General features: G+C 36.6%; 1 protein-coding gene across 1 annotated transcript in view; it reads left to right on the top strand.

Moving 5' to 3' along the window:
• The first annotated feature begins 3507 nt into the window (after positions 1 to 3507).
• The window catches only part of ZNF326 (zinc finger protein 326), a 36579-nt gene continuing 13259 nt past the window's right edge, over positions 3508 to 26827 (top strand). Inside the window, 7 exon segments of the mRNA XM_004420862.3 lie at positions 3508 to 3662; positions 5953 to 5997; positions 12927 to 12962; positions 13059 to 13170; positions 15310 to 15715; positions 18085 to 18283; positions 23947 to 24058. Of these exon segments, the coding sequence (XP_004420919.2) occupies positions 3647 to 3662; positions 5953 to 5997; positions 12927 to 12962; positions 13059 to 13170; positions 15310 to 15715; positions 18085 to 18283; positions 23947 to 24058 (926 nt within the window). The 5' untranslated portion in view covers positions 3508 to 3646.

Below are 26827 nucleotides of genomic sequence, written 5' to 3'. Positions count from 1 at the left end.
CCCTGTGGCTTAGCGGTTAAGTGCGCGCACTCCGCTACTGGCGGCCCAGGTTCGGATCCTGGGCGTGCACCGACACACCGATTCTCCGGCCATGCTGAGGCCACGTCCCACATACAGCAACTAGAAGGATGTGCAACTATGACATACAACTCTCTACTGGGGCTTTGAGGAAAAAAAGGAGGAGGATTGGCAATAGATGTTAGCTCAGAGCCGGTCTGTCTCAGCAAAAAGAGGAGGATTAGCGTGGATGTTAGCTCAGGGGTGATCTTCCTCACAAAAAAAAAAAAAAAAAAAAAAGAATCCAACTGTGATAACTGCTATTTTAAGGTACCATAGAGGGAAGGGGATTCTGACTAAGAGCTTAGGGAGAGGTTTAAAGAGGCAACATTGATAATGAACCTTGAAGAATGGCCGAGGGGTAAGGAAATACAATAGAAACAGAGAGAACAAGATGAACAAAGGCATAAAAATGGGAAATACCGGGCTTGTTCAGGGAACGGTCCTGTGTTGTTAGAGCTGAAGGTATGCAGGCAGAGGGTTAGGAGATGAGGAACAGAGGTCCCTGGGTCTCAGGGAGTCCACTCGCCTAACTCCTCTCAGGTTCTGGGGAGTAGAGGGTGGGGCTTCTCTGACAACTCTCTCAGGATCAGGTCTTGGGTGGACCCCTCATTTCTTCCTTCTCCTTCAGTCTTCTCAGCTCACACATCCTTTTTACCTCTGCACTTAAAAAACTCTATTCTCTTTTATTTTCCAACAGACTTTGCTCATCTGGCATTTATTAACCTGCCACCTATTATGAAATATGTGGAAGATGAAATGGCGTAAGACTTTGCACAAAACATTGGCCCCTCAGGGTAAAAATCTGAGCCTAACAAAATGGGAACAGGCCAGGTAGCCTGGCTAGATTCTAGGGGGTAGAAAAGAGATGATAATGAAGTCAGAAAACCATGCTTGGCACACAGATGGTGCTCGATCAATATTTGTTCAATAAGTGAATTAGGGGACAGCTTGACAGACCCTCAGGTATTGTAAGGTGTCTCTGGGGTCTGGCCATCTGCCTCTCTAAGAACACTTCCTATTTGGGAAACAGGAAGGAACAGGAGAAGAGATTTGTGTATTCTGGCTTTCCATGCATTTGTGACAAGGCCAGGTTTCTTCCGGAGTTAGGAGTTCTTTGTCTGGCAGTTTTCTCTTTCAGGGGAGAAAGGCGTGTGTGTGTGTGTGTGTGTGTGTGAGTGAGTGAGTGTATGCAGATGACACAAATACAGTGACCCAATGTTTATTTGCTTCCAGTCATGTCAAGACCTGAAGACCTCAAGTTACAAAATAATTCCTTTGCCAACAGGTAAATTCGGGGCAAAATGATGTCAAGAAAAAAGTTAAAAAGGTCAGAGAGAGCTCAGTTGTACTTGGTAAACGTATGCACTTGGCACTTAGGATACAAAGAAGACTTGGTTCTAATCTCAAAGAGCTTTGAATGTGGAGAGACAGAAAGCCATACAGAGTATTTAATGCAGGGGAGATAGTGCCATCACAGAGGTTAGCCCAGGGACTCAGAGGAGGGGCTTTTACTAGAGTCCATGGCCTTGCTACTCCAAGTATGGTTGGACCAGCAGCAGCATCTCCTGGAAACTCGTGAGAAATGCAGACTTTCTGGCTCCAGCCCAGACTGACTGAATGTGAGTCTGAGTTTTAATGAGATCCCTAGGTGAATCATATGCACATTAATATTTGAGGAGCACTGGCTTAGGGGGCGGGGATGGGATCTGGGAACATTTCTTAGAGGAAGTAAATCCTGAGTTGTGTTTTGAGGATGAGGAAGGTTAACCAGGTGGTGTTCCAAGCACAGGGAACAACATAAGCAAAAGCTCAGTGGCATGAAAAACACAGCGATGTTTTGGGAACTGCAAGTAGCTTAAATTGCTGATCAAGAGGGAGAGTACGGGAGAGAGGAGGAGGGAGAAATGTAGGAAGACGGTAGGTCAGGCAGCGGCCAGGTCCTGCTGGGTGTGTTCTATCTAGGTTAAGGAGCTTTGCCTTGACTGAATCCATGAGAGAGACGCATGATGACATGTTCAGATTTGCATTTAGATCACTGCAGCCCAGAGGAGCCTGAGAATGTCAAGGCCAAAGGGCAGAGAAATTAATTGGGCAGCTACAGCAATAGTTTGGGAGAGAGATAATGAGAGTCTAACTCAGGTAGTGACCATGGAGAGGAGAGGACAGGTTTAAGAAGTTTTAGGAGGTAATAAGCAGATGAAAGACTTCAGTCGGATCAGGGGTGGGAGAGTGAGGGAGGGCTGAGTCTGGACCGGATGAGTTGCAGGCTTCTGGCTGGGATTAGTGGGTGGTTGCTCATGACTCCACTAACAGAGATAAAAGAATAAAGGAAGATGAGCAGGTTTGAGGAGGAAAATTATGAGTTCAGTTTTCAACATGTTCAGCTCAAGCGAATAGAAAACATGTATGGGAGAAAAAAAGAAGAAAACAAGAAAAGGGTGGAGAACTCGGTGAATCAATCAGGGTGGAGAAGCAAAGTGATGAAAAAGAAACAATGCCCTGTCCAGCTTTGGGGCTACAGTAATGCACATAGTATATCTGTGAGCCTTTCCTCCAGTCCTATTTCTGGAGGCTGCAGTCTTGGAACTTGGTTCCAGCAACTGGTTGGAGCTGGAAGAAGAGCAGATAGTTTGATTCATGGTTTCCTATCCCATGATCAGCTCATTGTTGACACCATTTGCTCTTCGGAAAATTTTTTTTTTAACCTGGAGTTCAAGCTGCTCCAGGGGCAGAATGACCAAACAGTTGTCTTTTTCCATATTGCCCTGTGGGTAAATAATGGACTTTGCCCATTGTCCCTAACGCTATTTCCAAAGTGGCAATAATACAAGGTCAGTATGTGTGTGTGCTTGCGGGTGGTTATCCTTCAAGTTCTGGACCACTCCTCTCACAAATCTTCCCCGCCTGTGAACTTTTACGACACTTTTATTTTGCACCTTAAAATTCAGAACTTGATAATAGCCTGTCTTGGATCATTCCCATAATTGTTTCCTATGTAGCAATCTGTTCTCCTCTGATCACAGAGTTCTAAAAAACGTCCCGGACTTCTGTGTCTCCACAGCAGAAACTCTGAAAGTACTTTAATATTTTCTGATCAGTCATCATCAGCCAATAAAAAGCAAAAGGTCGGCACGTGGTTTATTAGTTTGGGCAGGAGGAAGGTATTCTGACTAGCTCCGTGCGCTCCTGCCAGGATCAAACATGGCGAGCCGCAGCCAGACCTTCCAGAACACCCAGCTCGCTTTCCCGCGACCCCAGCCAGGCTTTGACGCTCCTCTTTTTATTTTCCTTCCTCCTCGGCGGCTCCAAGAGGGTCAGCACCTGGGAGCGTGACAGCGGACCTGCTTCCCGCCCCCATTCGAGGGCCCGCCCACCAACCCGCGCCAGCCAATGGCAGGCCGCGCTGCGGCGGCTGGCAGCGCCGGCGGGCCCCGCCCCCCAACCTAGCTGTGGCCTGCGGCTCCCGGGCCGGTAGCGCCGCTCTTGGTCGCGCGGACCGGTCGTGTGGAACCGCGGGTCGCGGGAGCTCGCCGCCGGCCACAGCTCAGCCCAGCGCCGCAGAGGCCGTCGGCCCCGAGCCTCCGCCATGGACTTCGAGGACGGTAAGCGCCGCCTCTGGCTGGTCGCCACGGCGGGCGGGAGGCGGGGTGGCCTGCGCCGGGGGTCTGTTTACCGTCTCAAGATGGCCGTGTGGGCTTTGTTCTGTGGGCCCGGAGGCCGCCGCCCGCCGCGGGCCCGGTGCCCGGACTTGGCCTCTGTGGGGACCCGCGGGCCCCGAGCCCGTCCGCCGCCCGGCGCGCGTGCCGCCGGGGACCCGGGAGTTCGGGCCGGCCTCGGTGCGGGGAAGGACGCGCCCAGAGCGCGACGGCCTCCGGCCTCGGCCCGGGACTCGCCCGGCCCCGGTGCGTGGATATTGCCCCGACGCCTCCAACTTCCCGTCGCGGGCAAAGGGGCGAGCGGCCTCCCGCATGGGGCAGGGACCCGGGTCGTCCCTTTTGTCAGTCCTCAGCCCCAGGTGCCTTCTTGCCAGATGCAGTTTTTAGAGGCTTGTTCGCAGTGATGTTTCTGGTTGTCTTAGTTTAAGATGAGTTTAAAGGGCGTCTGTAAGTGATACGCGTATTTACTGATATCTACACAGAATGGAAAGTAAGATACTTCTGGGTAGCGAACTGGGATATTTATCCACCAAAATTACCTGGTCGTTAATCCCTAATTTGCAATACTTCTGCGAACCAAAGCATTTTTCTCTGGGTTGTGTCCGGATGGGACTTTAGTCAGAATTCTGGCACAGCATCACGTGCCCTTCAAATTCAGACCTGCACACAGCCGCCTGGGTTGGACTTACTGATTCAGTAAACTGTGTTTTAGCAGTACCTTTCAGTCGTCTCTCTCACCAGTTCTTTAAACCATTTTCACATCACAGGCTCGCAAAGTAAAATTAATTTCGTCTTTGCCTTGTCTTGGGTGTCAAAATAAAAGAGTATGTAATGACAGCATTAGGGATACATGAAAAGGGGCCTGAACGATCAAATTGGATTTGATCCTGAGTAACCAGGCGTTTCTAAATAAAACCAGTTCACTAACTAGTTGTAAGCCTCTAACCCAATCAAAACAATTGTCTTTAACGTTGAATGTGGTGTGATCTTAGCATGTGTCTTACTAAATGATCTTTTGGTCTTTGATTTGATTTCATGACACAAAGAGTTGCCAAATCTAAGTATATGAAAGGGGACTGCAATAACCCCTTTATGGATACTTTTAAGTTACTTTGAAATAGGAAGTTCAGCTATTAACAGTAGCACACTGGTGTTTTTGTTTGTTTTGGTTGGACTTTGACTCATTTTGATATAGATACTGTTAAACTATGAATACATATTTGAAGTGTCAGAGCTGGGAGTGAAATTTAAAAATATATTACTGTGTTTTCATGTCAAAGTTTGATGACAGTACCAACACCCAAGGTACAGCAGAAGCTACCAGGGGTGGCGGGGGGAGCCATGGGACTGGTCCCCTCCCGGCATAAGGGAATCCATTTTCTGTAGAGAATTGAAAAACAACCATAAAACTTAGTATGTTTGCTTTTTATTATCACCACGTGCCTACAGTTCTAAACAGTGTCTGTGATAAAATTCTAAACAATGTCAGTGATAAAAAACTCTCTCTCTCATGCCCTGTGTCACCCCCACCACTATATTTGGGGGATGGAATTTGACTAGCAATGTATCTGAATCTAATCCTGTGTCGTGTAGTTGGATTCTCTTGTATCCAAGTGACCACTATTAAATTCCTTTCTTTCAGTATTTATTAGTAAACTTAACTAAAAGATTTAACAATTACTAAATTAGTCTTGACAGGGAAATTGCCAATGTGGTTTTCGGTTAAACCACATCCTGGATAAATACAGCACACACACACATATGCATATATGCATATGCATTTCTCACATAAGATCTTGAAATCTTTAGAGAGCAAATTAAGTGAGAAAAGAAATATTAACTTTGAAAAATTTATATAGTACATAGAATCAATTCTCATGTTTCTGCTTTTTGCATTATTTGATTTGTAATTTAATCTATCTGCCTTCTCTTTTGTTACTCTGTATAAATTAGTACTGGATCCCCTCTTTTGGCTGTTACAATGTATCAGATGTTATAAGCTAAGTTTTACATTACCATAATTTGGATGATAAACCTGCCATTTGGGGAGATAGTGAAGGGAAAGAGCTATATGTTTTCCTGTATTAAATATTCATAATTATTTATACCCCATTTTTACAGATAATTGAGTTAATGACATTTTTAAAAATTGTGGTTGTTTTAAATAGATGGGTATATAATTTCAGATTTTTGCCAATATTGTACTAATTCCTTTCTGTTAAATGTGTCTTCATAGATTACACACACTCTGCTTGCAGGAATACTTATCAGGGCTTTAATGGTGAGTATCCTCTTTCATTTGCTCTTAAATATGTTAAGGGAAGGCATTTCAATTTTCCTCTCCATACGCATAAAGTACCAGTGTAAAAAGCCAGTTCTACCTTGTTTCAGTCATTGTTTTGTCTCTTGATGTATCGCTTCTCAGTGTTAATGTTGTCATACTATATATGGTATTTGAATTAGGGAATTTGGGATCAGAAAAAGAACTATTCAGATTAGTTGGACTCTTTGTTTTATTTGAGTTATGATTCCTTAATTTATTCCAAAAGGCCCTGACTACATTCTGAGTGTTGAGTTACAGGAAACTAGCTGAGTTATTTTTGTTGAATTAGAGGCTTTGGTATTGAGTAATGTAGATTAAGTGGATTATTGGCTTGGTTCTGTATGGCTTCTACTGTAATGCATTTTGACCTTGGTTTTGAGGTCATTTGCTTTAATGTGTCCAAATGTGTTAGTATATAAAATGTTGTCTAGAGGAGCACGTAAAGAAGCCTGATTATTGACATAAGCATGATATTAGAGTTGTTGTAACTACAGAGCTAGATAAAATCATGAGAGTTATACAGAATACAATTGGATGTCATTTTAGTAGTTATTAGAGTTAAGGCTCTGCCAAACAGGATGATAACACAAAAAAGAACATGGGACAATTCAAAGAGGTTAGAAAGCATCACATGAAGGACCCCAGGGAGTGGAATTAAATATGCTGAGTGCCAGAGAAATGCAAGATTCAGCTGTTGTACAGAATATAATGTATTTACACAATAAAACTGAAGCAAATGTGCTACTAAGTAAAGAAGACTATGCTATTTTATGGGACTAATTATCATCCACTTAATTTCTATTTATCATATCTAAGAATTTAGGGAAACTGTGGATTGGATGTGGGCTAAAAAGGCTCAACATATAGGAAGTAATCAATATATAGTGAGTGCTAAAGAATATATTTTTTGAGCAGGAGAATGACATAATAAAATTACCAAGGGAAGTTTAATTTGCATCCACATGTACATTAGATAGAAAACTGGAAAATTAGCTACAAAAGCTGTTTCATAAATTTAAGTGTAAGGATTTTTTAAGACTGTGAACTTGGGAAGTGTAATCATAATTTTAAAAGTTTTAAGGCTATTCTAGAGAAAATTAGCAGAAATTGCAGGCTGACTAGTAGTGAGTAGAAAATTGAGAGGGATGAATAAAAATGAATCGAGGATTTTAAGCTGGAGTGAGTAGGACTAGTGCTTTTTCCGAGGAGAGAGATTTGGAACGAAGGCCATGATCTCTAGTAGGATTTGCTGGAGAGTTGGGTTTAATGTCTAAATATAGGGCTTTGACATGCAGACATACAGGGCCAGAAGTTTATTTTCTTAATGTACAGTGTTGTAAAAAGAGCTTCAGAAATTTCTATCACTAATATTAGGACTTTTATTTTTTTCTCTTATTTTTAGTTCCAACAGTGGTTCTCATCTGAGGGTGATTGTTAGACTCCCCTGGGGGAGCTTTTTCAAAGTATATCTGTTCAGGTCATATTCTGGTTTTCTTGAATCTTAATTTTAGAGCAAGTGGTCCCTGGCTGTGTATGTTATGAAGAAGTACTCTCAATGATTTTGGAATGTACCTCTGGTTAAAGACCACTGCTTGACAACACTTTGAGGTGTGGGTTATCGACATTTTATAAATGTGGAACATAAGTTCAAGGATATAATTTGACTTCATTCCTTCAACAAATATTTGTTGAGTGACTACTGTGTATCATATTGTTCTAGGAGCTGGCAGTACAGCAGTGAACAAAATGGACAAATATTCCTGCCCTTGTGGAGTTTACAGTCTAGGAATGAAATAGACAGTAAACATGATAAAGAAGTAACATATTGTATGTTAGTTGTAATTGTCAGGGAGAAAAATAATGCAGGGAAGAAGGTGACATTGAGCATAGATTTAAAGGAGGTGAGGATGCAAGCCATGAGGCTGTCTAGACGAAAAATGCTGTAGGCTTTAGGAGATAAAAGATGTGTAATTACCAGATGAAGCCAGCAGTACAGTTCGTGGTTAGCACTGTATTTTCCAGCAACTGAAATAAAGTAGAAGGCATTGGAAAACATGTCAAGATACAAATTTCCTCCACACCATTTCTTGGAAGGATGTCGTATTTCCAGTGTCCCCGTGTTTCTTTCTTGCTCCATAGTACCTCTTATATAAACTGCAGACAAAAAAAGGAGAGCATTCCAGATAGAGGAAAAGCAGGAACAAAGGTAGAGCTAAGTGAATTGTGCTTCAGAGAGAGTTAACAAGACCGGCTTAACTAGAGCAGATGATTTTTGCTGAGCAGTCTTAAGGTTAGAGTGGTGAGGTGTAGCCAGAAGGCAATGAAAATCAAATTGCTTATATCTAAGAAGCATGAAGAAAAGAAAGAAAGTGAAGATATGAAAGAGTTGAGGGAGTGAGCATTGCAGATACAGGGGAAGAGCATTCAAGGCAGAGGGATCAGCAGGTGCAAAAATGGGTGTATGCCTATTTTCTAGGAACAGCAAGGGGCCTAGTATAGCTGGAGTGGAGTGAACTAGGGGGAATAGTAAATGATGACGTTAAGACCTCATGGGGTGGATCATATAGGGCAGGGTTTCTCAACTTAAGCACTATTGACATTTTGGACTAGATAATTCTTTGTTGTAGGGGATGCCCTGTGTATAGTAGAATGTTTAGCAACATCTTTGGCCTCTGTGCACTAGATGTGAGTAGCGCCCACACTTCCGCTGTGACAACCCAAAATGTTTTCAGATACTGCCAAAATTGTTCCTGGTTAAGGACCACTGGTGTAGGGCCTTAACAGGTTGTTTTAAGGCTTTGGTTTTTACTTGGAGTAAGAGGAGAAGCCATTGGAAGGTACTGAGCATTGAATATGATTTAACTTATATTTTAACAAATTATTCTGGCTATTTTCCTCAAAATTAAAGAGAAAGGGAGCAAAAGTGGAAGGAGGAAAACCAGTTAGAAAGCTGTTGTAATAAACTAGGTGAGAGATGCTCATGGCCTGCACCAGGATCCTAGTAGTGTGGAGGTGGTGAAAAGTGGTCCCATTCAAGACTTAGTGTCGCGTAACTTATTACACTCATGCACAACTGAAGGACATTTTGGTCAACAACAGACCGCATATACAACGGTGGTTCCATAAGATTAGTACCATATAGCCTAGGTGTGTAGTAGGCTATACCATCTAGGTTTGTGTTAAGTACACTGTATGATGTTTATGCAATGGTGAAATCACCTGATGACGCATTTCTCAGAACATATCGTTGTTAAGCAATGCATGACTGTAGTTATTTTGATCATATGTCAGTTGTTTTTTCCTTCTACTCCATAGCCCCTTTCTTGTGATTTAATTGTGAGTTTTAACATTTGTTGAGCTTATCATTTATATGATAGAATGATCAAAGTGAGAGAATAGATTTGATTTAAAATATTAGGTCAGTTTTATTTTTGAGTGAATTACTTCCTCTTTTAATATTAATAGTGAAGACATAATGTTATATTCTTACAGTTTTATTTTTAAAGTGATTTTTAAATTATTTGATAACCTGAAAGAATGTTGTTTATATATAGTCATCTTATAGAATCTATATTGCTCTAATCACACTGATTATATACAATATTAAGACTTTTCCTTGTTTCCTTTTTAATTAACTGAATAGTAACAGTATTATAAACGATAAACCAAAGTCATTGTTGTATAAAAGTAGCTCTGTTAATTTTTGTGTATTCCACAGTAGCTGGCACAAGGTGAGTGTTCGATAAATATTAGTAATTTTTGACTCCATAGTGAAATAAAAACACACAGAATCAAAAAACTAAAGGATTTAGTATCCAAAGGGAGCCTCTGCTAACTCAAAGTAGAAACTAGCAGAAATAACAACATACAAGGTTTTTTTGCTTTGTGTACCTGAATGAACCTAACGCTAAGATTATTTTTTAATATGAGGCTTTAGAGGAAAGCTTTTTATTTCGAAAGCTTGGTTTTAATCTCAAAATTGGCCTTTATGTGAGAGAGATGAGAATAAATTATACTGTATACTTACCAACTCTAAAGACAAGTGATTGACTATTTTGTTAGTCTAGAACTGTGTTGTCTAATATGGTACCCACTGGCCGCATGTGGCTCTTGAGCATTTGCTGTGTGGATAGTCTGAATTGAGATGTGCTGTAAATGTAAATTCCACACCTGATTTAAAGTCTCAGCATGAAAAAACAATGTAAAATATCTCATTAATACTTTTTGTATATTGATAAGCTTTTTGTACTGTTATGTTAAAATCCGTTGGTATGTCTTTCACTTTGAATGGATCTTTCTACCGTGTATGATTCTGTTAATATCAGTCATTGGTTATTTGGAAAATACTGGTTTACTGAGTTATTCAGATTTCCCAAATATTGACAGATTTTATTATACAGTATTAAAAAATTACATTCATTAGTACCACTACCAATTTTATCAGAAAAGCCTTCAAGTATTGAGAAGCTGTCAAGCTTGAGATGGTAGATACAAGTTTCATAAAATTCTAATTTTCGCTTGAAAGCTTGAGTTTTATCATTGGCAACAAATACTGTCACTTGTTTTCCTTGAAGTGACAGTTTCGCTTTGTTCGTTTTTCAGAAAATGTCTGCCAGATGCCCAAGTCTGAAATCCATAGTTTTTGGATGTCAGTCTTTCTTTCTAGTAAAAATAATATTCCTTGTAAAAAGTGGTTAATTCAGTCATTACCAAACACTTGTACAATGGCTTTTCCTGGAGAAAATTATGATACTTTGATATATAGCAAAATTGCTTTATGTGTACTTCTCATTTCACTGCATAGAATATCAGAAAGAATGTGTACTCAAAGGTCATGATTTAATAAGATTAATAATTCTTACTGCTTCATCAAGAACGTTCTTAAGTGAAGATGGCATTTTTATTTTATGATTTTTTTACTGCAAGTGTGCAGTGTTGAAGAAGACAATGACTACTGCTAGCACAGTCTGGTGCCACTGCATTGATTTTGTGCTACGGCACCTGCAGTTTTACCCACCAGTGCTTTGACATCTTCAATGCAAATGTCAACACTGAGAAAAAGGCAAATAATAGATAATGTCTTAGTATTATTTATGAAAATAGTTTGGCCTTGTGGACACTCTGAAAGGGTCTTGGCAACTTCCAGTGATCAATAGACTATTCCTTGAGAACTGCTGCTGTAGGGTATATAAAAAATTGCTAAAAATCAGATCCTGACCACAAGACTAGTGTATATTTAAGATGAGGCCACAAATAGCAGAATATAAGGCTGAGTATCATAAGCACTGCATAAGAGCTACAGACTTTTGTAGATGTTCAGAAGGCGGGTGATAATCAGCTTAGACCACATCAATAAAAGTGTTCTTGAAAGGATTAGTACTTTAAATGGACTTTAAAAGATGAGAAGATTTCAATTAGTGGATATTTGGGGTGGTAGAGGAGAGTGTTTCATGTAGAAGCAACAGCATGAAGCTAGAGGGGTAGATACTTATGGGACTTTGGGAAAATCATTTCATCTCTTTGGACTTGAGTTCCCTAATCTATAAAATGAGAAGACTGAATTTGATCATTTAGGTCACTTCCAGGTTTAAAGTTGCAAGATTCCAAGTAGTATTTTTGTAAAATTGTTGCTGTCGTCATTATTATTGTTGTTGTTGTTAGGACCAGAAATATTTAAATGATTGTAATTAAAATTTAGTGTTTTAAAAATATAAATGAAGGCATTCACTCTGTGTATGCTGTTGTATTTATTAGTGCCTGAAATTTGAGGAGGGTGGTAATGAAGGATTTTAAAGGACTTTATAGGAAACACATTGTAAATGGTTCTTTCATTTTTATGATCATAGTAAGTTCATTTTATTACCTCTTGTTGTATTTCGTTTTCATGTTGGAGGTTGGGATATAGGTGGAATTGAGTGTAATAAAATATCCTTAGTGCCCTTACTGTATTAGAATTTTTTTTTAGTGTTTGCATTGCTAGAATTCACATTCATTCCCTTTATTAAAAGTATTTGAGGGCCGGCCCTGTGGCTTAGCGGTTAAGTGCGTGCGCTCCGCTACTGGCGGCCCGGGTTCGGATCCCAGGTGCGCACCGACGCACCGCTTCTCCGGCCATGCTGAGGCCGCGTCCCACGTACAGCAACTGGAAGGATGTGCAACTGGGACACACAACTATCTACTGGGGCTTTGGGGAGGAAAAAGGAGGAGGATTGGCAATAGATGTTAGCTCAGAGCTGGTCTTCCTCAGCAAAAAGAGGAGGATTAGCACAGATGTTAGCTCATGGCTGATCTTCCTCACACACACAAAAAAACTATTTGAGGATTTAAATATTTGTCGAGTGGTTATTTACAAGCACAGTACGACAGATTTGCCCCACTCTGTGATTTTACTTTTTAAAAATATCTATTTCAGTTACTGTATGAAATTAGACTAATTGAAAATGTGGCTGCTTCTGAATTTTAGACATTTTTGAGAACAGTTAGATGCAGAAATACTTATGACAAAAATTTTCCTTTTTGACATTAAAGGCTGACTTTTCTTGAGAATAGGAATTATTTGTTATTAATTTTGTGCCCTTTAGTACCTAATACAGGGCTTTATAGTAGTAGTGTAGTCAAATAAATATTGGTTAAATTGAAAATAATTCGAATATAGAACTTTTTAGTTGATAATGTTTTTCTTTGAAACATTAGGTTTTGTTCACAAATCTGATTTTTCAGTAGATTGTCTGTGTGTTTTTTCCTTCAATGTCTAGTGTGAGTTTAGCTTAAATGTTAGTGATGAATTATTATCTCAGATGACTGGTATGAACATCTTGTGTTTTATGCAAAGATTTCTGGAGAGAACGGTATATTTTACCGACCTTTTGTTTTTGACTCTCTTTTAGGAATGGATCGTGATTATGGCCCTGGATCTTATGGAGGTCTGACATTCAAGGATATTTATCTAAAAATTCTTCTTTTGAGTGCCAGTAAAGGTGAGCATCATTTAATTTTTTTTCTTTTTAAACTCTTTATAGGGATGGATCGTGACTATGGCCATGGATCCTATGGGGGTCAGAGATCCATGGATTCCTACCTAAACCAGTCATATGGCATGGACAATCACAGTGGTGGTGGTGGGGGTAGCAGGTAAATTGCTTAATCACTTTGCCAAATAATTAGTCGACTATAAGATTCTGGATATTTTAATTTCGTTTAAGTATTCCTTAGGCATGTTATGGTACTTGAATTTCACTATTTGATATTGAATAATCACCTTAAATGTTTAAAGGTGTTAACTAATGGTTATAAAAATTATCTCAGGGTCACTGGCAGACATTTTAGGAAAACCTCAAACTCTCATCATTTCAATATAATAGAGTAAGATTTTCTGTCTTTAGTAGTGAACATTTTTTTTACTTCTTTTACTTTTCACTCATTAATCAGAATGTCCTGAACAAATGGTATAAAAATGTTATTGGAAATATTACTTGTGAAGATTTTCTCAATGATTTTTAAAAAAATCATTCCTATTGTGGGGTGCTCTGTAAAGCATAAAGTAGTCTTTGACTAGAGTGGGTTAACTGAATCAGTCTAGCTACACTTAATTTCTAAGAAACATTTAAGATAGTTATTCTTTTAATTTTAATTTTAAAGTAAGTTGCCAGAGCATATTGTAATAATAAAAATGTTCTTAAATCATGTCTAGGTTATGTATTGTCAGGTACTACTTACACCAAAAACACCTGTGCTCTAGACTAAGAGCATTGTATTAAAGCCACGAATACTATATCTTTGTTTATTTTAATGCACTAGAGTTTAGATTGTGTTTATATTTCACTGTTGATACTGTGTAAAGCTTAAACCTAGTTGAACTACTACAGGTTTTAGGGTTGACCACGTTTCAGGCAAGGGCATCTACTTTTTGAGGCACAGAGATTCCTACTAAATATAAGTACAACTAGTTAGGAAACATTTGAAACTATCGTCCTTCTTCATAAGTTGAAGGATCCGGATTCCTTAAGGATGGACTGAATGATGCTTACTTTCCTTCTTTCTGCTTCAAGTGTGCCACTATGGTTTATAGTAGAGACAAATCAAGAAAATGAAAAGTTCAACAACTCTGCTTGTGTGATAGATGTTTTGAAAAATGTAGTTGGAAAGAGGGATAATTTTTATATGGTTACTAGGATTCAGAAGTAAATAGTACCTTCTGTTTAGTGATCTGTAAATAATTGAAGTAATGTAATACATTTAAATGTTTTAATATATCAGTTATTGCTCTATTACATTGTAAATGTAATTAATGTACATAAACTATGTAGATGTTATTATTTATCTCATGTGTAATTGTAGGCCTTTACAAAACTATGTTGTAAGATAATGAAGCAACTTTTGTAATCCATGCTTTTGGATTTGTGAGAAGTAAGATGATTTGTTTCTTCTGTTGACTCTATTAAAACCTTGAGGAGACTGTGTGCTCCTTTTTTAGGGTAGTTTTATGTGATAATTTCCTGCCAGGAAATAATTTTTGAAATAATTGAAGGCATTATAAAATGTATTCTTCCTTATCTGCCTTGAATATACATATGTAGAAGGGTATATGTTGGTGGTCTTTTACTTTTATGTTCTATTTTATGTGCTTATTCTTCTAGATTTGTTAGATTTACTAGTCTACAAGTGAATGAGGATTGATTATTGACCTTAGCTGAAGTTTGGCAGATTGTCAAATTTTATAACCAGAGATAATTCTCCAAATTTTGACTACTACAGACACAGTGAAGCAGTTTTGTGATATAGCTTATTGGGGGTGCATAAGGATCTCTTCTGTGTCACAAAGAGTCTATATCTGTGTAGTCTTCAATTTGTGTCCCTATGGAAAGCCAAAATGTTGTGAATGTTTTGTATTTTCTGATATTAGGGTTGGATTCGAAGAAAGTTTGAGTAGTTTGTGAACTTTAGCAAATGACTTTTTCCAAGACTAGGGCTGGGCTTAAATAATGACAGACAAATCTTTTCTTTTTAATAAAGTAGAAAAGCTGCTAAAAAGCAGATTTTTAAGCTAAGCTTTACTTAATTCATATTTAAAAATGGACTCAGATAGCTTTTTATCTGGTCTCATGTTGAATTGCCCAGCCCTAATCAAGTGTGAACAAAAGTAGAACTGTGCAAACCAGTATGGTATAAATGAATTTTAGTTGATAAATGTCATCTGATAATTTGTCTTTTGAATTGTCTAACATTAGTAAGCTTACTTTTGTTTTTTCCCTTACTGTGCAACTTTTCCAGGTTTGGACCTTATGAGTCTTACGACTCCAGGTCTTCTCTGGGTGGGCGAGATCTGTACAGATCTGGCTATGGTTTTAATGAACCCGAACAAAGCCGCTTCGGAGGTAGTTATGGTGGTCGATTTGAGAGCTCCTACCGGAATAGCCTTGACTCTTTCGGAGGTAGAAACCAGGGCGGGTCTAGCTGGGAAGCACCTTACTCCCGTTCAAAATTGAGGCCTGGGTTTATGGAGGACAGAGGAAGAGAGAATTACTCTTCCTACAGCAGTTTTTCTTCACCCCATATGAAGCCTGCACCTGTAGGCTCTCGGGGGAGAGGAACGCCTGCTTATCCTGAAAGTACGTTTGGAAGCAGAAACTATGATGCTTTTGGAGGACCATCAACAGGCAGAGGCCGAGGCCGAGGAGTAAGTACAACAGAATCTTTTCAGATTCTTTTCACTAGTCACTCTTTTAAACCCTTTCAAGACCATGGTTTTCAACTAGAATAAACACTGTTCATCCCAGTGTGTTTTGAAGCAAAAGCTGAGTCATAAGCATAATTTTTAGGTTGCCTGTAACAGTTTTTGTAGCACGTCAGAAAGATAAGTGGCAGTGTGAGATGATTGTTTATAAAGTTTTGCCAGGTCTCCCTTTATTAAAAAGGTGAGGATCTTAGGTTTGGTCTAAAAGGGGTTAAAAGGAGTTGCATTTTTCCTTGTAAACACTAGCAGTTTTGCTGGTGTGACAGTTCTTAGATTATTGTAAAAGGTACCTTGAACCCTTTTGGCGTTCTTGAGTAGGTTAAAGGTGCAATGTATGATAAAATGTTTATACTTTGCTGCTAAACTCTAGCACATAGCATTTCTTCAAAGCTCCATATTTCACATTAAACACAAGAGACTGAAAGTTGGTGATAGATGAGGGTAGCTTAGTCATGTACATGGTGAAGAAGTGGATTTGTATAATAGGTTGTAGAATGATTTGTCGTCAGTATAATTTTGCTAACTCACTCTCTTACAGTATGTCCTATTGCTGGGTGTTCTGTTTTCCTTGTGTCACTAGTTTTACTATTAAGAAATACTTTCCTACCTGTGCAAACATGTTTTCAGCTCCTTCCTAGGAAGTAATATTTTGTAAATTATTGCTTAAATGAGTAAATAGACTACTCTTCAAGTGTTTAATTTCAGGATATATAGTGTAAAGATTATGCCTTATGTTCTTAGGTAACTTGACTAATGTGAAATTTTACCTAGTAAGTGTATGTAGATTGTGGGGTTATTATGTAGTTTGATCATATAAAGATTATTGTATTTTTGCTATAATGTAAGAATTTTTTTTTGTCAGTTGCTCTTAATATTCTCTTTGCAGAGGAAAGTACTTCTGATAAAAAATGTAGTAGGACACATGTTTTTGACTGTTCATTAGCCTTTGACATTAGTGTAGTTTGTCATACTTGTGTAGAAATTTTGCATTTATAACAGTTAACTCTTTACTTATGTAAAATGCATTGCACCTTTAATGGATAATTACTGAAGATTTTCTCATGTGACTATATAAATTACCTGGAAACACTAAGTTATTCAAGTCTACTAGGTTAGATAGGTATTCTAAACATAATATACAAATGTAAGCAACTGATATGTTGCTATTCTACCATACTTTATGATTGTAGGTTAATTGAAAATAGTTGAGTTAATAGGCTTTGGGTTTTGAAATTGAAAATCTATTTCAGTTTGAAAATTTGGAAAACAATATGTTTTCCATGCTTTATATTACTTTAGGCAAATGATTTTTTTCTTAATGAGATTTCAAGTATCAATTTTGTTTTCATGATAGGAAAACAGGTATTCCTGTACTTTATATTTATCATTCTAGTCTGAATGGACTTTTCTTTCTTTCCTCCTGTTAATGAAGTAGATGAACCAATAGGACTTTCTTTTTTAATCTTCACTTGTACAATTCCCATTGGATCCTTCTCTTCAGATTACTCCTCAATCTTTATCTTCTAAAAGTAAGGTTAGCAGAATAAATGTCTGTGGACATGTGGCCTCTTGGTGTAGTGGATTTTGTTAATGACAAGAGAAGAGGAAGGGACACAAAGAGTCGTTTGGTTGCATGACTCTTCGTATGTAACCTTTTGCTTCTTGGACTTCTGGGTCAGAAAATGTTTCTCTAGGTAAGAATGTGAATGGAACGTCAGATGCAATTCTTTATCTGAAGTGTGTCTTGGAAGTTGATGCATGGTTATGCTTTAACTCTCCTATTTCATACTAATGTTCCATCTCGCCTTCTCATTCCCTTTTTCAACAGGGAGAAATCCTAAATGATTTCTGGATCTTTTTTACTTCAAACTTCAAATATGATCTTCTTTCTGTATCTTAGTTTTAAGCCAGGCTTTAGTAAAATAAAGATTTCTTTGAAGGTCTTTTCATGGGAAAACATCAATTAGGAACTCTGAAGAGGAGTTGTCAGAGAGTTGTACAAGTGGTAATATTGTGACAGGCACATAATGTTGTTAATGATCTCAAGTAATTTTGAGTTGTAAAAATGAGAAAATAGGAAATATCCATATTTGTTTTACTGGAAATAAAAATACTAATTCACTGGATTTGAGTTCATGTAATAATTTACGAAGTTTTTCAATGTGCTTATGCAGAGTGGACATGTAATATTTAGTTACATTCTGGGGAATTTTCAGGTGAAAATTATTAGATAGATAACATGTAAATTTTGTAAGAATTCATACTTTATCGTTGGATATTATGCTAATATTTCTTGATTTCACAAATTGCAGCATATGAGTGATTTTGGAAGCATTCATAGACCTGGAATTGTTGTTGACTATCAAAACAAACCCACCAATGTGACAGTTACTGCTGCAAGAGGAATAAAGAGAAAAATGATACAACCATTTAATAAGCCTGGTGGAACCTTTATCAAGAAACCCAAGCTAGCCAAACCTGTGGAGAAGATGAGCCTTAGCAAATCACCCAGTAAGTGAAAAAACGTAATTGCTATGATTTAGCATACTTTTTATTTTTTTAAACTTCAGTGCTTTTAGGTAATTTTTTCGTGTTTATATAGACAAACTGCATAATAATTACCGTTGTAGAAATGAGATCTGTGAATCCCCTAGTGCAGTTATTAATCAGTCATGAACATCAGAATTACCCAAAGATACTTTTTAAATTCATGTCCTTGTCCACCCGTCTTCCCTAAACCCTGATTTAGGGTGGAGTCAGAACATCTACATTTTTAAAAAGGCCTCACACATGATTTTGATTCAAACTCCTTTTTTGGGGTTGTATTTGTTGTTGGAGGTATCGTCGAAGAAGTGGTATGTCACATTACATAGAATCCCCTTTATGAGGACAAAGGAAAGACATTTTTTATAGTCCTTAGTACCAGGAAAAACTGTGTTTCTTCTAGAAAATTAATTGTGTTTTAGTCTTCTGAACATGATGACTCTTAAAAATAATCATATTTCCATTTTTACATTGTTAAAAAGTTGAGAGCCAAGCTGAAAATGCAATTAAGGAAACAATTTTATTAATGTTAGGATCAAGAAGAGTAAAATACTGTGGAATAAATTTAACAAAAGTGGTGCAAAACTTATACTTTGAAAACTACAAAACATTGTTGAAAGAAATTGAAGACCTAAATAAATGGAAAAACTAAATAAATGTTCATAGATCAGAAGACTTAATATTGTTAAGATGGTAATATTTCCCAAAGTGATGTATAGATTCAACACAATGCCTGTGAGAATTCTACTTGACTTCTTTGCAGAAATTGACAGGTTGATTCTAAAATTCATAGAGAAAAGCAAGAGACTTAAAATAGCCAAAATAATCCTGAAAAAGAAGAACAAAATAGAAAGACACATACTTCATGATTTCAAAACTTATTACAAGGCAACAGTAATCAAGACATTGTGGTACTGGCACAAGGACAGACGTATAGATCAATGAAATAGAATTGAGAGTCCAGAAATAAACTCGTAAATCTATGGTTAACTGGTTTTTAACAAGGATGCCAAACTTAGAAGAAGAGAATAGTCAACAAATGGTATTGGGACAACTGGATAGCCACATGCAAAAGCTAAAATGTAAGACCTAAATGCAAGAACTAAAACTATAAGACTCTTAGAAGAAAATATAGGGGTAAATCTTCATGACTTTGGATTTGGCAAGGAATTCTTAGAGACGACACTAAAAGCATGAGCAACAAAAGAAAAAATAGATAAATTAGACTTTATCAAAATTAAAAACTTTTGTGCTTCAAAGGACACCATCAAGAGAGTGAAAAGACAGCCCACAGAGTGGGAGAAAATATTTGCAGATCATACATCTGATTAGGGCCTTGTGTCTCGAATATATAAAGAATTTTTATAACTCAAAAGACAAATAGCCCAGTTGAAAAGTGTGCAAAGCGTCTGAACGTTTTTCCAAAAAAGGTAATGCAAATAGCCAGTAAGCACATGAAAAAATGCCCAACAATTGCTTTTCAGGGAAATGTAAATCAAGACCACGATGAGATACCACTTCGCACCCACCTGGATGGCTAGAATGAAAAAGACAGATAATAATACTTAGCAAGGGTGTGGAGAAATCAGAGCCCTCACACCCAGCTAGTGGGAATGTGAAATGGTGCAGCCGCTTTAGAAAACAGGCAGCTCCTCAGATAATTCAACAATTACCATATGATCCAGCAATCCCATTCCTAGGTATATATCTAAGAGAAATGAAAACATATGTCCACACAAAAACTTATATACAGATGTTTATAGCAGCATTATTCATAGTAGGGAAAAGGTAGAAACAACCCAAATATCTATCAGTGAATGAATGAATAAACAAAATGTGGTGTGTCTATACAATGGAGTATTTTTAACCATAAATGGAATGAAGTACTGATACATGCTACAACTTGGATGAACCTTGAAAAGATTAGGCTAAGTGAAAGAAGCCAGTCACAAAAGTCCACATATTATATGATTCTCTTCATTTGAATGTCTAGAATACAGAAATCTATAGAGACAGAAAGTGGATTGCTGGTTGTTTTGGGTTATGGGATGTGTAGGGAGTAATACTTAAAGGGTACCAGGTTTCTTTGTGAGTTGATAAAAGTGTTCTAAAATTAATTATGGTGATGTTTGCACATATCTGTGAATATACTGAAAACCATTGGATTGCACACTTTAAATAGGTGAATTGTATGGTATGTGAATTATGTCTCAATAAAGCTTTTTTTTAAAAAAGTTCAGAGCCAAGTTACTCTTTTTTTTTCCTCTTTTAGTGTATTTTATTTTTTAACTTTGTAATGTATCTCAATGAAATCAAGTGCATTTGACCAACTTAGATTAGATTAAGTCAAGGAAATACATAAATAAAAGCTAAGAAAATGTCTTTTTAAGCATTCTTTGTGAAAACATATATTAGCAAAATAATATAAACAAATATTTTGCCTATTTTTGCCTGTACACTAAATTATATTTTGTTTTTTATATTTATTTTTGCCTTGATGACTGAGAATTGTTTTGTCTTTCTAAGTTAGGCAGTATTGCAAGGGTGCAAAAATTATTCCTTTCTTTAGAATTAATATTTGATTACCTCATCTAGTTGAGACTGGAGAAGATTTAGATAATTGTAATGAATGAATATTCCAAAAGTTTCTGGTCAAATTTTTCAGTTATTTTACATCTAGTTTTAAAAATAAGATCATTGAGCATTACAATGAATTAATTAGAGTGTGTATTCTTTTGATGTTGGAGGTGCTAAACAGTGGTGATAGCCTTCAAATAATTATAAAAAATGAGGGAGGAGGGAAAGAAGCAAGGAGGCCTAGATAAGTCCTACTTCAAAGCAGGATATTTTTATAGATACTGAAGTATGTTTGTTTTGTTTTTTGAATTTCATCTTCATTTAAATTGCTTAAGGATTAATTTGATAAAAGTGGGATTGTAGTAGTTGTTAGTAGTAGTAAGCTAGCACTTAACTGAATGTGTATTGTACACTAGACACTGTGTTAAAGGGCATAATGTGCATTAAACCTATGTCATTCTCACATCAACCTACATAGGTATAGTATGTATATCAGACCCTCTACAGCTGAGAAACAGGCACAGAGCAGATAAATAACTTGTTGCACAGGTCAAACAACCAGTAAACGATGAAGCCAGGATTTATTCCAGGCTCTAGAAACCTTTCACTTAAACTTCTATGTGATTGTAGCATAAAAGTGCTTTGTATTATTTTTTTTCTCTTTTAAAACAACTTTTTTTCTAATTATAGTGTTACAGACATTTTATTGTATCATATTTGAAAAAAATAATTGAAATTGCAAATGTTGGTTCTTTCCTCAAAATGTATGAACTATAATACAAAACTCAGGAAAGGTTTAAATACTGTTCTTAAATCTACTTTCCTGCCATGCTTTGCAATTGATATCTATACTGTTTAATAAAAAATAACTATATTCTGGAATTCTGGAAACCTGATACTAAGTTTGTGGAATGTGTGTTGTGGGGATACCTTTTATACTGTGTTAATTTTTAGACATTTGTTTACTAAATTGTGTGCTCTGGGTATTAATTACTAGAAGAGTCAATTCAGTTGATCCTCTTGGGGCAGATTTCAAGATATATTTTGCAGGTTTAGTTAAATAAATATTGCAGAGTTTGATACAGATACTGATTTACAGAACTGAAACAGGAGCTGAAGCAGATATATGTTGGCCAACTTTTTTTTTTCTTTTTAACAAAACTTGAGAATACTGTAGTGTAGCTAAGAGTGAATACTGTAGTGTAGCTAAGCCAAAATTCTGTAGTCAAATCAGGCTTTCACTGTCAGGTGTGAGGTGAGCATTTTGAAAGATATCTGCTGAATATTCAGCAATAAGAAGTCTTGCTACACTGTAGTGTAGACTATATGATTTGTTGAAAAGCAGTAGGAAAGGAACCATATTCTGTCATTTGGCTGGGGGTACAACATATTATATTGTAGCTTTAGCATATGAAAGAGAAATGAAATTCTAGTTTGAGGTCATATACGAGTGGATTTTCTATAGAATGAGGGTTTGAGGGAAACTGAATGAGGATATTGAAAATGGTTAATAAAATAAGAATGTACATTCAAGTGCTTATATAATGATGAAAAATAATCTAGATATTGAATTTTACGGTATTGATTTTATAAAATTTTGAAACATCCCACTGTATACATAGCAAGTGCTTAATAAATATTTGTTTACTATCAAATTTATGAATCCCCAGATGTTCATGATTTTGTATTAGATGTTTTTCCAAAGGTAATCCAAAATGATAATGCATAAAAAGAAAAATTTAAGGGTAGACAAGTTTTTTTTTAGTCTGAAGTTAAATGTATTGTAAGAAAGAACCTGCTCACAATGAGATACCACTTCACACCATGTGACATGGATGGCCATAATTAAAAAAAAAGGAAAATAACAAATGTTGATGAGGATGTGGAAAAATTGGAACCCTCACACATTACTGGTGGGAATGTGAAATGGTGCAGCTGCTGTGGAAACCAGTTGGTGGTTCCTCAAATGATTAAACATAGACTGACCATGTGACCTAGCAATTCCACTCCTAGGTATATACCTCAATTGAAAAGAAGTATTCAAACAAAAAAACTTGTGCACAAATGTTCACAGTAGCATTATTCACAATAGCCAAAAGGTGGAAACAATGAAAATGTTCATCAGCAGATGAATGGATAAAAAAAAAGTGTGGTGTATCCACACAATGGAATATTATTCAGCCATAAAAAGGAAGGAGATACTGATACATGGTACAACACATGGATGAACCTTGAAAACATTAGGCTAAATAAAAGAAGCCAAACAAAAAAGGCCATGTGTTCTATGATTCCATTTATATGAAATATCCAGAATAGGGAACTCTATAGAGAAAGCAAGCAGATTCGTAGTTACCAGGGGGTTGGGGAAAGGGTAAGTGGGGAGTGATTGCTTAATGGATATGGGGTTTCCGTTTTGGGTGATGAAAAAGTTCTAGAACTAAGTAGTGATGATAGTTGCCCAATACTGTGATTTACTTAATGCTACTGAATTGTACACTTTGAAATGGTTAAAATAGTAAATTTTGTCCCATGTATTTTATTACTTTATTATATTCACATTAAAAAAAGTTTAAAGAAAAAGAAAAAACCTGCTTTTATTTTAGAGTTTATACATTTTAAGAAATTTTGGGAGAGCTGCTATAATATGTATGAATTTTTGCATCCAAGGCTTTCCCTTGTTCATTGAATTTCCATTTTCATTCAGGGTCAGGTTACTTCGGTGTTTCCCAAAGTGGTATTCAGGATGATTTTAGATGATATGGGTATTATTGGTTAAAATGAGGATAAGAAGAAATGAGCAGATTTAAAGAAAAATATGTAGCAGATAATCACATAGATGAGAAGTAAATATGGCAAAATTGACAATGATGGTATTCAGATGAATGAAGTTTCAGAAATACTGAGTAATCTCAAACTCTGATTTTTCTGGTGAGTTCAATTTAGATTACAATCACCAAGTAAACCTTGTATGTCTGTACTTTATGAACTGGGGATTGGAAAGGGAGAATGGAAAAATGGTTTTTAGTTTTGACTTTTTTGTCTTGACATCCTAGCAAAATCTGATCCTAAAAATGAAGAAGAAGAAAAGCGACGAATTGAGGCTCGGCGAGAGAAACAAAGGCGCAGAAGAGAAAAAAACAGTGAGAAATATGGAGATGGATACAGGTTTGTGCTTAGTAGAGTCAGAAAATTGGGCTTATTAAAAAACAGTTTCCTAGAAAAGGAAAATGCATGAATTGGAATGTGAAAAAATTCTCGAGAGTCAAATGAAAAGGTTTGATCAAAGATATATAGGAATGCTTTTGATTTTTGATATTTATATGCAATCACCACTTAGAAAATATAAGAAAAAAGGATCTCATTCATAATTGTAATCCAAAAATAAAAAATTTCCAGAAATACAGTATTCTTAAAAAGAAATGCATATCATAACCTGAAGAAAACCACCAAGTCTTCTTGAGATTTGACTACATAGAGACATAGTGATATTTTTGGTTAGGAAAACTAAATATTACACATATGTTGGGTCTTTTCAATCCTGATTCCAAAGAAGGCTCTAAAAAAGAAGAGTAAATGAGTAGATACTAGTTTTTCTAGTTATTAAAACATTAGAAAGCTATAATAGTTAAAAATATGTCGTACTAGAGAAAGGTAATCAGTGTAACAGAATTATTAACCTGTAAACAGATGGATTATATGTAAGAATGTAATATATAATAAAGAAGGTACTGAAAATGAAAGAGGAATTTCTTGAATAAACGGAACAATGACAAGAAAAATAGTCTAGATCCTCTTCTTACACCAGTGAGGATGAATCCAGATGGATTAAAAAACCTAAAAAAATGGAAAATAATGGGAAAATAAAATGGAATATTTTAATCTCTGCAAGAAAATTTTTTTCTAGGCTTAAAAGTTACAGAATAAATTACAAAGGAAATGATGCCCAGATTTGTTTAAATAAAAATTTATAACTTGAAAGCAGAGAGACTTGGAAAATATTATAAACATGAGAGATTAATGTCTAAGTTAGATAAAATCACCCAACCAGAATTTTTTAAAAAGTAAGAAAACAAGATGCCCAATACATAATTTGGTGAAGGAACAACAGCTAGTTTATAATTTTACAGAAAATGTTGAAACTCGCTGTAAGTTAAATAAACTGAAAATTTAAATAATGGTATGGCATTTTATCGAGGAGAAAAGAAATATTGTTTTACTAACTAGGATACAATCAAGGGACGAATTTGCTGGTGACAATATAATGTGGTTGTAACTACTGGGAAGCATTTTAGCAGTTTTTAAAAATGTCTTGAATTTTTTTATACTCATTGATCTCTCCAAGAAAATCTAAAAATATAGAAGAGTTTAATCTAAAAAGATGCCCATTACAACATTATTTATAATAGCTCCAAACATAAATACCAGCAATAGACAGTGATCAAGTATATGTAAGGTTTGACACATCCCTTCATGAGCTCTTAGGCCATTGTTAAAAATGAAGCTTATAAAGCCTGTAATAACGTGGAGAAAATGCAGGCAAAATAGGAAAATATATATACAAGATGTAAAATTATGCATAGCAATAAAAGAGACTACCTGGAATTTTTTTTTTTTTTGTGAGGAAGATCATCACTGAGCTAACATCCAGGCCAATCTTCCTCTTTTTTGCCAAGGAAGATTGGCCCTGGGCTAACATCCGTGCCCATCTTCCTCTACTTTATATGGGACGCTGCCACAGCATGGCTTAACAAGCTGTGCATTGGTGCGCGCCTGGGATCCAAACCTGCAAACTCTCGGGCCGCCGAAGTGGAGTGCGCACACTTAACCGCGCTTCAGTGCACTTAACCGCTATGCCACTGGGCCGGCCCCACCTGGAATTTTTTTAAAAGGACAATAATTGATTTTTTTTCATCTTTTTTCTCTGAAATCTGCTCAGGTACTGCTTATGGTAGGAAAATAAAGAATATAAACTTTAAAAAGTAAATTCAGTGTATTTCCCATTCAAAATATGGTTTTGCTCTTTAAAAGTTAACTTGTTTATCTAACATGGAGAGAATGAAATGTTTCACATAAGTGAATTTTCTAGATGTCTAAAACTTGATTTTAATTCAAAAGATAACATTTTGAGAGAAGAATGTGCAAAACCTTTCCATGGAGGTATTTTTTAAATATGTGAGTTTCCTTTCATGTTAAACAGGGTGCTCTTTGTTCTTACTTCATTTTAATATATATATTTGTTTTATTTATGTAAAATGTAGTAAAAGAAAATTCAATTGCATCTGAATTCCCAGATTTTTCTGTTTAGAGTGTCTTTGATTTTAGTCTGCTAGTTATTACTTGTGTAATCTTTGTGTCCAGCTTTAATAACCTTTTCCTATGATCTTTCTGGTTTGTTACTCCTAATCTCTTGGGACCTGAGAAATGATAGGATTAAGCTTATTGAGAATTAACCCATAAAAAGAAATTCTAGTTTTAGGGGGTGGCTGTTTTTGGTTCCTGTGAGTATCTCCCCTACTCTGATATAATTCCTTCTTTTGACAGGGGTAATGGGCTTAGTTACTTTCGGGAGGAAATAAATTGAAATGAGCACTTTACCAAATGTGTAAGAGTCTGAAGGTGATTTTACATTATAAGATTAATTTTTCTATTTAATTACCCTATGAATACTTTCCCCATTAAAAATTACAGATTTGGATATATCCACGTTAATATAGTAAATGTTGTGCTTTGGAGAAAATGAAAGCACTGAATTTTCTTTTTCTTTTTTTTTTTTTTGTGAGGAAGATCAGCCCTGAGCTGACATCCATGCTAATCTTCCTCTTTTTGCTGAGGAAGACCAGCCCTGAGCTAACATCTATTGCCAGTCCTCCTCCTTTTTTCCCCCCTTTTCTCCCCAAAGCCCCAGCAGATAGCTGCATGTCATAGTTGCACATC

The sequence above is a fragment of the Ceratotherium simum genome, chromosome 2, assembly GCF_057802395.1.
Source record: "Ceratotherium simum simum isolate JZ-2026a chromosome 2, ASM5780239v1, whole genome shotgun sequence".
In the NCBI taxonomy this organism is placed as follows: domain Eukaryota; kingdom Metazoa; phylum Chordata; class Mammalia; order Perissodactyla; family Rhinocerotidae; genus Ceratotherium; species Ceratotherium simum.
The sequence above is the reverse complement of the archived record's forward strand: the minus strand, read 5'-3'. Positions and strand labels throughout refer to the sequence as shown.